Below are 12972 nucleotides of genomic sequence, written 5' to 3'. Positions count from 1 at the left end.
TGAACTGCTTTTGCACCTCTGTCAAAATCAATTGGGCATATTTGTGTGCGTCTATTTCTGGATTCTTTATTCTGTTCCATTGATCTATGTGTCTATCCCTCTGTCAATACCACAGTCTTGATTACTGTCACTAAAAAGAAAGTCTTAAAATAGGGTAGAGAGACTACTTAGAATTCATTCTTCTTTTTTAAAATTGTTTTATCTATTTTGGTTTCTGTGCCTTTATATACAAATTTTAGAACAAGCTTGTCTGTATCTATGAGAAATCTTGCTGTGATTCTAATAGGAATTGCATTAAACCTATAATCATTTTGGGGAGAACTGACATCTTTACTATGTTGATTTTTCCAATCTATTAATGTCTCTCCATTTACTTAGATCCTCTTTCATTTCTTTCATCAGCAGTTTGTAATTTCCAACATACAGATCCTCTACATGTTAATTAGATTTATACCTAGTCACTTCATTTTTGGGGAGACTGACTATCAATGGTGTTATGCTTTTAACTTTGATCACCATATGATTATGGCTAATCTATAGAAATATGATTGATTTTGTGTATGTGTCCATCTTGTATCCTGTGACCTTGCTGAACTCACCTACTAATTATAGAAGGGGTGTGTGTGTGTGTGTGTGTGTGTGTGTGTGTGAGTGTGTGCATTCCTCAGGATTTTCTACATAGACAATTGTGTTATCTGAAAGTGGGGGCAGCTGTATACCTTTCTTTCCAATCTGTATGCCTGTTATATTACTTTCTTGCCCTACTGCACTGGTTAGGACTTCCAGTCCTCTGTTGAGTAAGAGTGGTAAGAGTGATAAGAGCAAACACCCTCAACTTGTTCCTAGTCTTAGGGGGAAAGCATTTAGTCTTTTACCCCAATTATCATGTTAGCAGTAAACTTGGCATTTCCACCCTTGGCCAAATATCAAAGAGGAAGTTTTCTGAACATAAAGTTTAAAGGAACATACATCTGAGAGTAAGTAGAGTAAGCTGCTTTTCTCGACTAGTGTCTACGTCCTTCCCTCATACAACAATGCTTTTTCTCTCACAGGAAGACGACCTTCCGCCACCATTTATACAGTTCCAGTGCAATAGGCACATGAGTAAGTTCTGGTCAATTCATCCGTCCTAGCCTCTGGACCAAGTAGTTAGTCTAATAAAATCCAAATAAAGAACTTTTTTGGAATGATTAGATAAAAGTTCTCTTTCCACTAGACTTACAGATCAGGGATCAACAAACTATGTATGGCCCATGACCCAAATCTAGCCAGCCATCTGTTTTTGTAAATAAAGTTTTATTGAAACAAGGCTATACCTATGCATTTACATATTGTCCATGGCAGCTTTTTAGCCACAGCAGCAAAGTTAGTAGCTGCAACTGCGACCACATGGCCCACAAAGCCTAAAATACTATCTGGCCCAGTACAGAAAAGGTTACTGCCCCTGTTTTAATAATAAGACGTAAGCTTGGAATGAATAGTAAGGAAGCATCTCACCACTCTATGAAAAGAACATGTTGGAAAATGAAGCCAATACAAAAGAGGAAACCAACTCCAAATATTATGTAAGTTCCCGGATTCGGATGAGCCACAGACTATCAGACTCCAGTGTTTTTCAGTTACGTAACCCAGTAAGTCCAGCTTTTCCTCAAGTTTGAATTGAGTTTCCTACATTTGAATTAAAATAATTCAAATTTTAATTCAAATGTACTACATAAAATCCATAACGCTTATTGTAGGAAGACAATTCTAATTTCTTCCTCTATTATATGTCCATCAACACCATAAAGACAGTCAGCATTTCTTTAGACTAAGATAAGACTGTGTATTAAAAAAAAGTATGATTTAATGCCAAAACTAAATTTAACATTTAAAATGAAATGTTGCAAAATCAACTTATTTGGGGCTCATTTAGCTTTTCTTTTCAACCAACCATCCTAAGGTATTATTGGACAATGAAAGAACAAAAGAATAGAAACTAAAATTAACCCCTCCAAAACACAAAACAAACAAACAAACAAACAAAAAAAAAAAAACACCAACACCAAATAATCCATCAAAGAACAACTGAGATAGAAGTATAAAACAGAAGATAGTTGCCACTATTAACATCTCCCTGAAGTAAGGCAACCACACTAACACCGACCAGAGAAAGAGCTAACTAGAGAAATCCAAAGCTCCCACGGGGACATATTTAACTAATTAGGGAGATGGTGATTAAAGCTGGAGCTGCTAATTGTCTACTGCCCATGTATCTCTAGTAATGTCCCCTAGAGGCTTTCAGCAATGGGAGACAAAATTAAGCCTAGTATTACTGTCAATTACACAGACATCATTTGTCTATATTTATCTCCCTCTTTAGGAAACTAAAAAGCACACAGAAGTGTGGTTTTCAGTGCAAGCTATATGTTCCTGTGAGGAAATAATTTTATATCATGTTTAGAAACAAAATTATTTTGTGTTTAAACTTGTTTTAATTTGTACATTCTGGAGCAAGAAGATGTTTCTTTCAACAGCACACTTTCCATCTGCAGAGGCCAGATGTTAATCTACAGGAAAACTGAAGTGGTTAGTAAGAAGACCAATTATACACAGAGAACAAATATCTAAGTGGTGGGGGGAGAGGATGGGGAGGCTTAAAATGGAATTAATTGGTGAGGCAGTTTTAGAACTCCAGCTTATTGGGGGCAGGGGGAGAGATGGTAGTGGGTTTGGGGTTTTTTTGGTGTTGTAATTTGGCTTTTTTTGCCCATACCAAGAATAGAATGCCATACAGGATTGTTCTTCCTGGGCATTTCCTTCCCTCTGAGTTGAAGAATCATTCCAGGGAGTGAGTGAAAGTACTGTAAAAATGAACTGAGAATTCTTAAAAGGCAATTTGAAATTTTACCTCCATTAAAGATGAAAACTGAGTATGTCTAGGATTAGACATGGTCAAATTCCAGCTTTGCCACTCGGATGGAGACTGCCAACTACTCACAGTATTATCCTTTCTCCTCTTCTTCTCTGAAATAATAACACGCCCAGGGTCCTGGCAGGTCCCATGACTGCCTATGTACAGCCTAGGTTTCCCAGCCTGCTCTGCAGGTAGATGTGGCTGTACCATTATGCTTGAGCCAATGGAAGTGCCGTGTGCATCTTCTGGGTCCTTCAAAATGCTTTCATCCTCATTTTCTGGCTTGAAAATGGCAATGACTGGACCAATGTGGGAAGCCGTGGGCTGAGGATAGCAGAATGACCCTACTAGGCATGGACTCCTCCCTTCTCGGCTCTAAGAGAGAAATACACTTATCTATCTTACACAAACCACTGTACTTCGGAGTCTCTCTGTTATAGCAATCTAGCCTGTACCCTACTAATATAGCCATTTACTATCTGTGTGACTTGGGGCAACTTATTTAACCTAAGCCTCAGTTTCCTCATCTATAAAATGGAATCACAGCACTTATTTCATTAAGTGCTAAGAGAAATAAACAGGTTAAGAGATGTAATGTGCTCAATCCTGTGCCTAACATGCAAAATAATGTGCTCAACAAATGGTAGATAATGCTAGCAAAAAGAAAGATCTACTTGAGAAGCTTCTTTCAAAGGCCTTTGACATCAAGCAGCTATTGTGCCCATAAAGCCTCAAAGGTAGAAATGTGTATCTGGTTTTGAGGGTTCCTACGGGTACCAACATATTCAGAGACAATCAGAGCTATCTTATATTTTAGCCCAGGAGAAGAATTAGGATTAAACAATGCTTAATTATAGTTTAGCAAACTGTGCCTAAATCATTAGTTATTTAAATCTTTAAGAGACCTTGCTCTATATATTATTAAATGTCATACAATACTAGCTATTTCTTTATGCTTAGTTGACTGCGTCCCAAGTTTGTATAAAATATGGCTGAGTAGAAAGGTACATAACTATGTTGCCAGACCACCTCACCAAGGTAAGTGAGAAAGAGTTGGCACACAAATCAGCTGGCATTATCCAGCTTCATGCAAAGAGTTCTATAGTCAATGGAGCCCATGGCCTACTTCTTCCTTGCACACATTTCCTCCCTTTGGTGTAAGCATCAATTACTGGCCCTCTGGCATTGTAGATTCTTTTTCTCTTTTGTTGGTGGCACATGGTTAGACTGTACTCTTACGATTTCTGCAACCTTGAGATTTGCTGACTAATGGGGTTGAGATCCTTGGAACTAAGATAAGACGACTACAATGATTCCAGGGCTCTTACGGATTTTACACGTCACAAGATATGGAACAACTATGAGATTACATCACCCAGCTGAGGCCAGCATTGCTGAAATAGCAGCAGGGATCATAATACCAGGCTCACCTCCCTCCATCCACCCTGATAATGTCCCACTGCTTATAAGGGGAGGTAAGTTACTATGGGAGGCTGAACCAGAAGTCAGTGATAAAAGACGGGAGTTCTGGTGTAATTCTATGCAGAAGCCATGCCTTAGGACAGAGAGGTCAAAGCTCAAGAACTATATACAGAAGCAATATCAATATCCACAAACATAAACCTAGGAATAAAAAACTACCTCTGGTACATTGGTTTCAAGAACCCAAGGCTTTAGAACAACAGCAAAAATCACTGCACTAGGAAAGCAACAAACAACTCAGGGCCTTCATTCTTGCTGTACTTCCCTGAATTGTTACTTACAGGTTCCCGGCCATCCATGGCTTCCATCCAGAGCCTCCGGTCCTCTTCTGACAATGCTTGCATGGTGATAACCCCTGGCCTGCAGAGAAAGGAGGGACATGGATATGAAACCAGTGCCACATGTAGAGAGGTTGGTGAAGGCGAATCTTAAATATCCACTCAAAAGAGTCAGTGGTTGCTAGGGTTAATGACACAAAGAGGGGTACAACACTCGACTTTACTAAGCCACCTTCTAGTCTCAGAAAAGATGGCCGAAATTCCTCTCAGTCAGCCCATCTCCCTCAGAGAGGCAGAAACACAGAAGATATGACCCTTACAGGTAAGGGACATAGAGGAGTTAAATGATTCCTTTAGACACTGTTCAGTTCCTTGAAATCTTATTCATTTCAAGACCTCAAAATGCTTAACAGAGTATGATACTCACAGTAGAAATGCAATAAATGTTTGTGGAAGTGAATGGAATTACTGGACTCAAGACAAAAAAAGAGGAGAAAACATCCAAGCTGGAGGCGTGCTTGTCTCCTAATATCTAGTCCACTGCTTCTAAATTGCTTCAGACATGGAGAAGTTTTATGGTGGTCATCATCTTGGTAGTTACGATTAAATGTGCACAGTCTTTTTAAAAAAATGAATAATCATATCAGGTGCTAAGTGCTTTACATGCATGAGATCATTTCACTCACTGAAATCGGCTTGCTCCCTAAACCTGAGCACAAGCCCTCCAGAAGACATGCACACAATATCAAATGGGTTTTGTTCAGTTCCCATCACAAATGATACTCCACAAGAAAAAGAGACTGCGCCATAAAAACGACCTTGGGAGAAGAGGCTGAAAGCCCTCTATGCTCATTAAAGCAGGAGTTATTCATTTAGGGTGAAGATAAATCCCAGAGTGTCCCCAAACCACCTCCTCCTCTCCCTCAAATGTATGTGGATTTTTCTGTAGAAACAATTCATATTGTCCGTCAAATTCTCAGAGAGAACTGCAACCCTCAAAAGTTAAGAATTGCTAGTTAAAACCATCCTCTTTAAAATCTGAGACAGCCTAAAAAGGAGGAAGAGGTCCACTGAGCAAGAACTAAAGTCTGATTCCTGTCTGAGTGCACAAACACTGCGAATGATCATACAACAATACGGTATGAAAACTACACAGGCTGAGCAACACCCTTAGCAGCACAATCCTGGGCCCCATAAGCACCCAAGCCTGATCATTCTCACCCGCTCATCATCTCCGCTTCTGGCTTATAGCTATAGTTCCAACAAATATGCTAAACCTATTTGTTTAACATAATTTAAAAGTCACATTTGATTCTTTTCATTAATCATCCCTCAACATCCCCTTAGAAAAAACTTTAGAGCTGTGGGCATGTAAATACAGATGGGTTGGGGATACAAGGGGCATGGGGTAGGGGTGTGAATGTGTGAGGGTATAAACGTGTGTGGGGTCAAGAGAGACAGAGAGAGAGGGAAAGCATGCAAACAAGCAAGAGAAGGGAGTGAGAGAACAAGCAAGAGACAGAAAGGGGAGTGGGGGTGTATGTGGGTGAGAGGAGGGGTGGGCAGCTAGACGGGTGGGCGTGTTGATGATGGTGGAACACTGATCCCAAGAAGAGGATCATTCCCGTGAAGGTCACACTGGGACTGGCACCATAATACAAAGATAACTCAGAGGATGGAATAACTCTCCTCTCCATGAGCACCTTCCAGGACTCTGCCTCCTCTTCTCAGAAATTCTCATTCTCAGACCCAACCAAGTGCCCACTTCCCACCATCAGCCCATTCAGTGTGCCAGAGTCAGTGGGTATCTGCAGACAGCTGACAGTCGTGGCTCCACAGAACTGACCCTGTGGCTTGAGGGCACGATGGACTGATTCTACCCTTCCACCTTTCTCTAAAGACCAAGTACGATATCTTAATAGCTTTGAAACAAAAAGCCTCTGCAGTTACTGTCTATTGCAGAACTCTCAAGTCCCCGGTTCTGGGTCTTTCAGTGTTGCTGTAGGTGCTGCTTCTGTACCACCTGCTTCAGAATCAGACATTCCCTTAACATGGAGACTCCAGCCCAACTCCACTCCACTCAATCTGAACTGGGCTGTGCCTGGGAACTTGGATTTTAACCAACTCCCCAGGTGATCTTGATGCAGAGTTAAATTTGAGGCCCACACCCTGGGCTGTCCACTCCATCCCCACTCTTTTCCTTCCTGTTCCCCCTGCCCTAGAGTGCAAAGTTACCCTCCTTTCTGCAGTGAGGTCAAGGAGCCAACATGTCTCTAGTTCGTTTCCTGCTAGTGGCCCACCAGCAAACAGTGAGATCACAAGAGCTGTCTACATACCACGGTCTCAGGGGCTCACAGATATTACATCAACTTCACGGCACACAGTGTGAGATTTCCACCCCGAGCCACAAAGAGGAAGTTTGACAACCTCAGAGGCTATGAAGGGTGGGCCACTTGGCCTTGGTAACCAGGAAAGTCAACAGGATTTGTTTTCATTCCGAGAAGAAATATCAAAATACAAGTTCTTTTCCACATGTAGTCTTGTTCCCTTTTGCAGGGGGAGTGGGGTAGGGGATGGATTCACATGTCTTGCATGTGAATTTCCAAGAACAAAGGTAAAAAGGGTGAACTATCTTTATTCTGGAGTAAAACCGTAACTTCTTTCCACATTTACCTTCCTCATAACTATCTAAGAACTATCTAATAACTAATAACTATCCCTCAAAACAAAATAAAACAAGCAAAACCCTCAACGACCCTCCACACTTTGCATGTCAGTCCCTATAAAATAGCATACTTTGAGACCTGCTCTTACAGGATGTCAATTTAGTTCATGTTTGAAATGCATGTGGTTCTTCACAGCAAAAAAATGGGCAGGGCTGGGGAGACAGAGGAGAAAGAGATTAAAAGTAGGAGGATAGGTCGGGCACAGTGGCCAATGCCTATAATCCCAGCACTTTGGGAGGCCGATGTGGGTGGATCACGAGGTCAAGAGATCAAGACAATTCTGACCAACACAGTGAAACCCCATCTCTACTAAAAAATACAAAAATTAGCTGGGCATGGTGGCACGCGCCTATAGTCCCAGCTACTCGGGAGGCTGAGGCAGGAGAATCGCTTGAACCCGGGAGGTAGAGGTTGCAGTGAGCCGAGATCACGCCACTGCACTCCAGCCTGGCGACAGGGCGAGACTCCATCCCAAAATAAAAAAAGTAAGAGGATAATATGGAATGAGGAAGGGAACATATAAAACAATGAAAGAGAAATGGAGTAAATGATCAGAGCTCTTTTTACCTCTACAAAGAACTGTGAGCCTATTAGACTCACTACAATAAAAGAACAGTAATAAGTATAACCCAGCAGTATGTGCCAGTTGCTGTGCTAAGCACTGTATATAAATTAATTCACCTAATCTTCACAGCTACATCATGAGAAAAGTATATTCTTATTATTCTCCTATAGCAGATGAGAAAACCAAGGCTCAGAGAGGTTAAGTATCTTGTCCACAATCACAGAGCTGCCAAGACACAGAGCCAGGATGTGAACACAAGCAGTCCAACCCTTAACTCTTGTGCATAATGCCATGGCAAATGTGATGGCACCGCAGCCCCCAGAGAGCTCATATTGACCACCCAAGTCCTCTGGTGTCAAAATCAGCCATGCACTTCTGCAAGCGCCTTAGTGAGCTCCTGCATGGGATTAAATAAGATTGAATGATAAAGAGCTCTGTAAAAACCTAACGTGCTTCATAAATATGAGGGCTTACAACACTACTCTAGGCGAACAGCTAATCCAAAACAAGAATCCAACAGCATCCAGAGTAACTGGGGCTTACTTTCTATAGCAGTGGTTCTCCATGTTTTATCTGTCTTAAAAATACTCAAGAGATGGAAAGGCAATTAGTTTTCTTAAAAAAGAACACAAAAGTCCTAATCATAAAGAAAACATATTGAAAAAATTGGACTTCACCAAAATGAAGAACTTACACTCATCAAAAGATGAATTTAATTACTTAATTACTTTCATTTTAAAAAAGTCAAACCAGAGTGAGAGAAGATATTTTTTAAAAAGTCAAACCAGAGTGAGAGAAGAAGATAAAAAAGTCAAACCAGAGTGAGAGAAGACTCATATCAAGAATATGTAAATAATGCCTAAAAATAAATAAGAAAAAATGAACCACCCAATACAATAAATACTTGAATAAGCACTTCATAAAAGAGGACATCCAAATGGCCAATAAGGCTAAGAAACAGAGCCCAAACTGATTACTTATCAGGGAAATGTGATTAAAACCACAATGAGATGTAACAAGCACCCTCCTGAATAGAGGGCATTAAAAGGCCACCAATGACCAGAACTGGCAAAAAATGTAGAGTAACTGGGACTCTCATACATCGCTGGTGGGAGAATAAGTTGATGGAACTACTTTGGCAATATCTGCTAGAACTAAACATACACCTGCCCTATGACCTAGCAATTATACCTCTACATATATACTCAAGAGAATTGAGTACATATGTCCACCAAAAGGTACATTCAAGAATACCTGCAGTTTTATTTAGAATAGCCAAAAATTGCAAAAATAACAACAAATAAATACCCATTGATAAATGGATAAACTGTTGTATATTTGAACAATGGGACACCATACAACAATTTTTTAAAAAAGAATCAACTACTGCTACATGCAACAACATGAATGAATCTCAGAGATATAATGATGAGGGAAGGAAGCCAGACACAAAAGATTATGTGACTGTGTGACTCCACTTCTATGATGTTCAAATACTTGCAAAATTCATCTATGGCAACAGAAGTCAGAAGAGTGATTTTTTTTTTTTTTTTTTTTTTTTGAAAAGAGATATGGGCAACGACTGAAAAGCGGCACAAGGGTATCTCCTGGAGTGAGAGAAACATTCTATATCTTCATCTGGGTGGTTACACAGTTGTGTGTGTATAAAAAGTTATTAAAATATAGACTTTGGATTCATGCATTTTACTGTGATTACACCTCAGTAAAAATTGTTTTAAATACCCAAGAGCTATGACTTCTCATCAATAACTTAGGCTCACTAGTTATTCTGATTCTAGTGCTTCCTAGATGTATAACCATAGCAGACTAGCAATTGAACTATTCTGTGCTACTCTTATTATCTATGTTTTAAAGAACAGTAGCATAGAGCAGTTCAATTACTTGTCTCCCAGCGTTATCACGATTACACCTCAGGGCATGCTGGGAAGGTTACATGAGAAGTGTGTGCGGCATTTCAAAGTGTCAGGCACACAGTGAATGCTCCAAAAATTAGTTGTAATCACAGGGGCAGGTAGAGGTGGGGTGAGCGGGAACAGGATGGTAAATATGGGGTAGGGTTAAAATTACCACTGCAGAAGGGCAGGTGTGTATAGTTTCAAAAGGAAAAGAAACAACCCACAGGTGCTAATGACGTGTGTGAGTCCCACTCCCAACATGCGCATATACAGCACTGAAATTCATGCCTCTACCACAAAGCACACAGGGCTGAGGGCTGAAGGGACACACCTGCGCTGACATAATGGCCATTTCCTTTTTCCTCCTGAGTAACGCAACAAAGTGGCCTACCACTCCCTTTTAAAATTAACATCTGATAACTAATAAGAACAGAGAAGGGGTCTTTGGCAAATTCTAAAAAATCTGTCAAGGAGCTCCCTCCACCTGCCAGATGAGAGAAGGAGTAAATGACTTAAAAATCCTCTGTAGCGCTCAACCCTGAGAATCCCCTTAAAATACAGCACTTCCTTTTCACTCTGAATATGTCCTTAGTGCTATATCTGGATCTGCTTGAGAATCATGAACGAGGATCTGGAATTTTCTCTAAGCTGGCACCTCACCTCTCACACTGTAGGAGCCATGGAGAAAATAGCTCTCCATCTATCACAGGGCAAGTTGCTACCCAACACCATATCTCCTCCAACCCTGGCCCCCAAAAACAGCCCATGGAAATAAATATATGGTTTAGCAACACATTCAGGATCCTGGGACCACTGGCTATATCAACTCATAGCCTGCTCACCAGCCAAGAGCAAAGAGAATTACAACCAGCCCCGATTCCAGGGTTACTTGACAGCTTTCCTACTCTAATCTTATTCCTGAATCTGAGTCAACAATAGTGATCTCAGTGGTTTGGCAATTTACCCACCTCCTATTGGACAAGGAAAAGCTATTACTAACTCCACCCCACTGAAACAAAAACACTCAGAATTTAGCAGTACCGTTCTTTCTAAATCAACCTACAAAGATCTAGGGTTTATTCATTCATAAGACTACAAATCTTCTGTTGGCAAGAGTTCATTCCCCAACTTCCATCCACACTACTGTATATTTAAGGGTCAAATTCAAAGAAGACGAGCTGAGGCGCCCACAGGAACACACAATCTCAAAGCCTGTGTCTGAAACCTGCCCACTATGCTTATATAAGAAGACAAAGGGGAATGATAAGGAATGGAGCATGAGCTGTCATCCACTTGCAAGAAGAGTTTTGCAAGTGCCAGGGAGGTGAAGTGGTCCTTTGTTTCTGAAGTGCTACTGGGAAAATGAATTCCTAACAGTTCCTGGACAATGTAATGGTTCTGGTTCAGAAGAGCTTCATTTACACAAAGATATAGCCAAAGCCATACAGAATAATATTGGAGAATGACACTTTTTCCATGTCTGTTTACGAGATTACAGACCCAAATGTCTGCAGAGACTAGGTAAGTAAGCAAAATGAGGGAAACTGGATAAGAAATTCTTTAATCCAAGGAAAACAGGCTTGGTCTTATGTTGCTCTTGGTTTTTCTCTTTTTCAGTTTTACTTTCAGATAGAAACAAAGAACAAAGAATTATCTCCCCTCTGGGGAGAAACAACGGTGCTAGTGCAAAGCAAAAAGCTGTCACTTGTCTTCATGGGGGAGGTGGGCAACAGGGCATGGTGGGGACTGTGGCAGAACAGACAGCACACACCCCACCTAAAGGAGGTATCTGTCATTCAGCTCAACCGGCAGCTGGCATGTGGGAAGGCATGATCAGCAATTAAAGATTTTTCCAGTTTTAAAATGTTGCCTCAAACACTATTCAAGCCAAACCACGCATGTCTGTGGACCACCAGTTTGCAACTTCTGTTGTCTGTGTCTGTCTTTCTCTGAATCTATCTGAGCTCCAACCCAGGTCATCATTGCATGTTATAAAGTCATCCACCTCATGCATTAATACCAACAATGAAGGATGCCTGTCTATATTCTTGATTCACCTTACAGTCAAACTCTGGAGAGTATCTCCAGGTTAGCCACAAAGGAGGAACTTGAGCTACTTCCTTTTTTCTTCCAGTACTCAAGGACCCAGTGCCATCACTGGAAGGCAACGGTAATCTACTATTTGGAGACAGAATGCATGAATCTGCACTACTATGTGTGCTCTGATGTAATAAACCATTGAGGTCCTTCTGCAAGGCCTTTGTGCATGAGAAGAATTCATAATATGCCATGATAATCTGGGTGTGGTACAGGTGAGAGACAGAGAAAGTAAGAAACCAGAAGGTGCTGCAACTGGCAGCCCTCAAACCACAGGTAGATTTACTGAGTGTTTATTATGTGCTAACCACTGTGCTAAGGACTTTACTTGTATTATCATTCATTCTTCACAATAACTGTATGAAGTAGACACTACCATTATTTCTCTTTTTAAAAGTGAAAAGACTGAGACTCACATAAGTTACTTGCATAATGTCACACCACTAGTAAGTGCCAAAGCCTGCACTTGAACCCAGGTGTGCCTGAATCTAAAGCAAAGACCAAACTTTAAGGACAATGTTGTACTGCCCCCCTGTACATGTAGCATACATGTCCTGGGATCCAGGAAGACCAGCACCTTCAGGGGAGGAAGAAAGAAAGGAAGGAGGGAAGGAGAGTTGGAGAGAGGGAGGGAGGGAGGGAGGAAGCAAGGGTCAACCCTCTAAGAAGTTTTTGGAAGTAGTTTCTAATCAATTATTTAGAAAGGATCTGATCCTCCCAGCACTTTGGGAGGCAGAGGCAGGTGGATCACGAGGTCAGGAGATCGAGACTATCCTGGCTAACATGGTGAAACCCCATCTCTACTAAAAATACAAAAAAAAAAGGTAGCCAGGCGCAGTAGCAGGCGCCTCTAGTCCCAGCTACTTGGGAGACTGAGGCAGGAGAATGGCATGAATCTGGGAGGCAGAGCTTGCACTGAGTGGAGATCACACCACTGCACTCCAGCCTGGGTGCAGAGCAAGACTCAAGAAAGAGGAGAGGAGAGGAGGGGAGGGGAGGGGAGGGGAAGGAG

The 12972-nt window shown here is 41.3% G+C and overlaps 1 protein-coding gene across 1 annotated transcript in view; it reads right to left on the bottom strand.

Moving 5' to 3' along the window:
* ARHGAP26 (Rho GTPase activating protein 26) overlaps nt 1-12972 on the bottom strand; it is a 461308-nt gene that overhangs the window by 296491 nt on the left and 151845 nt on the right. The window contains 1 exon segment of the mRNA XM_017872973.1: nt 4660-4738. Coding sequence (XP_017728462.1) covers nt 4660-4738 — 79 coding nt within the window.

Source organism: Rhinopithecus bieti, unplaced genomic scaffold (assembly GCF_001698545.2).
Source record: "Rhinopithecus bieti isolate Rb0 unplaced genomic scaffold, ASM169854v2 scaffold_7438, whole genome shotgun sequence".
In the NCBI taxonomy this organism is placed as follows: Eukaryota; Metazoa; Chordata; class Mammalia; order Primates; family Cercopithecidae; genus Rhinopithecus; species Rhinopithecus bieti.
This window is presented reverse-complemented; position numbering and strand designations above follow the sequence as displayed.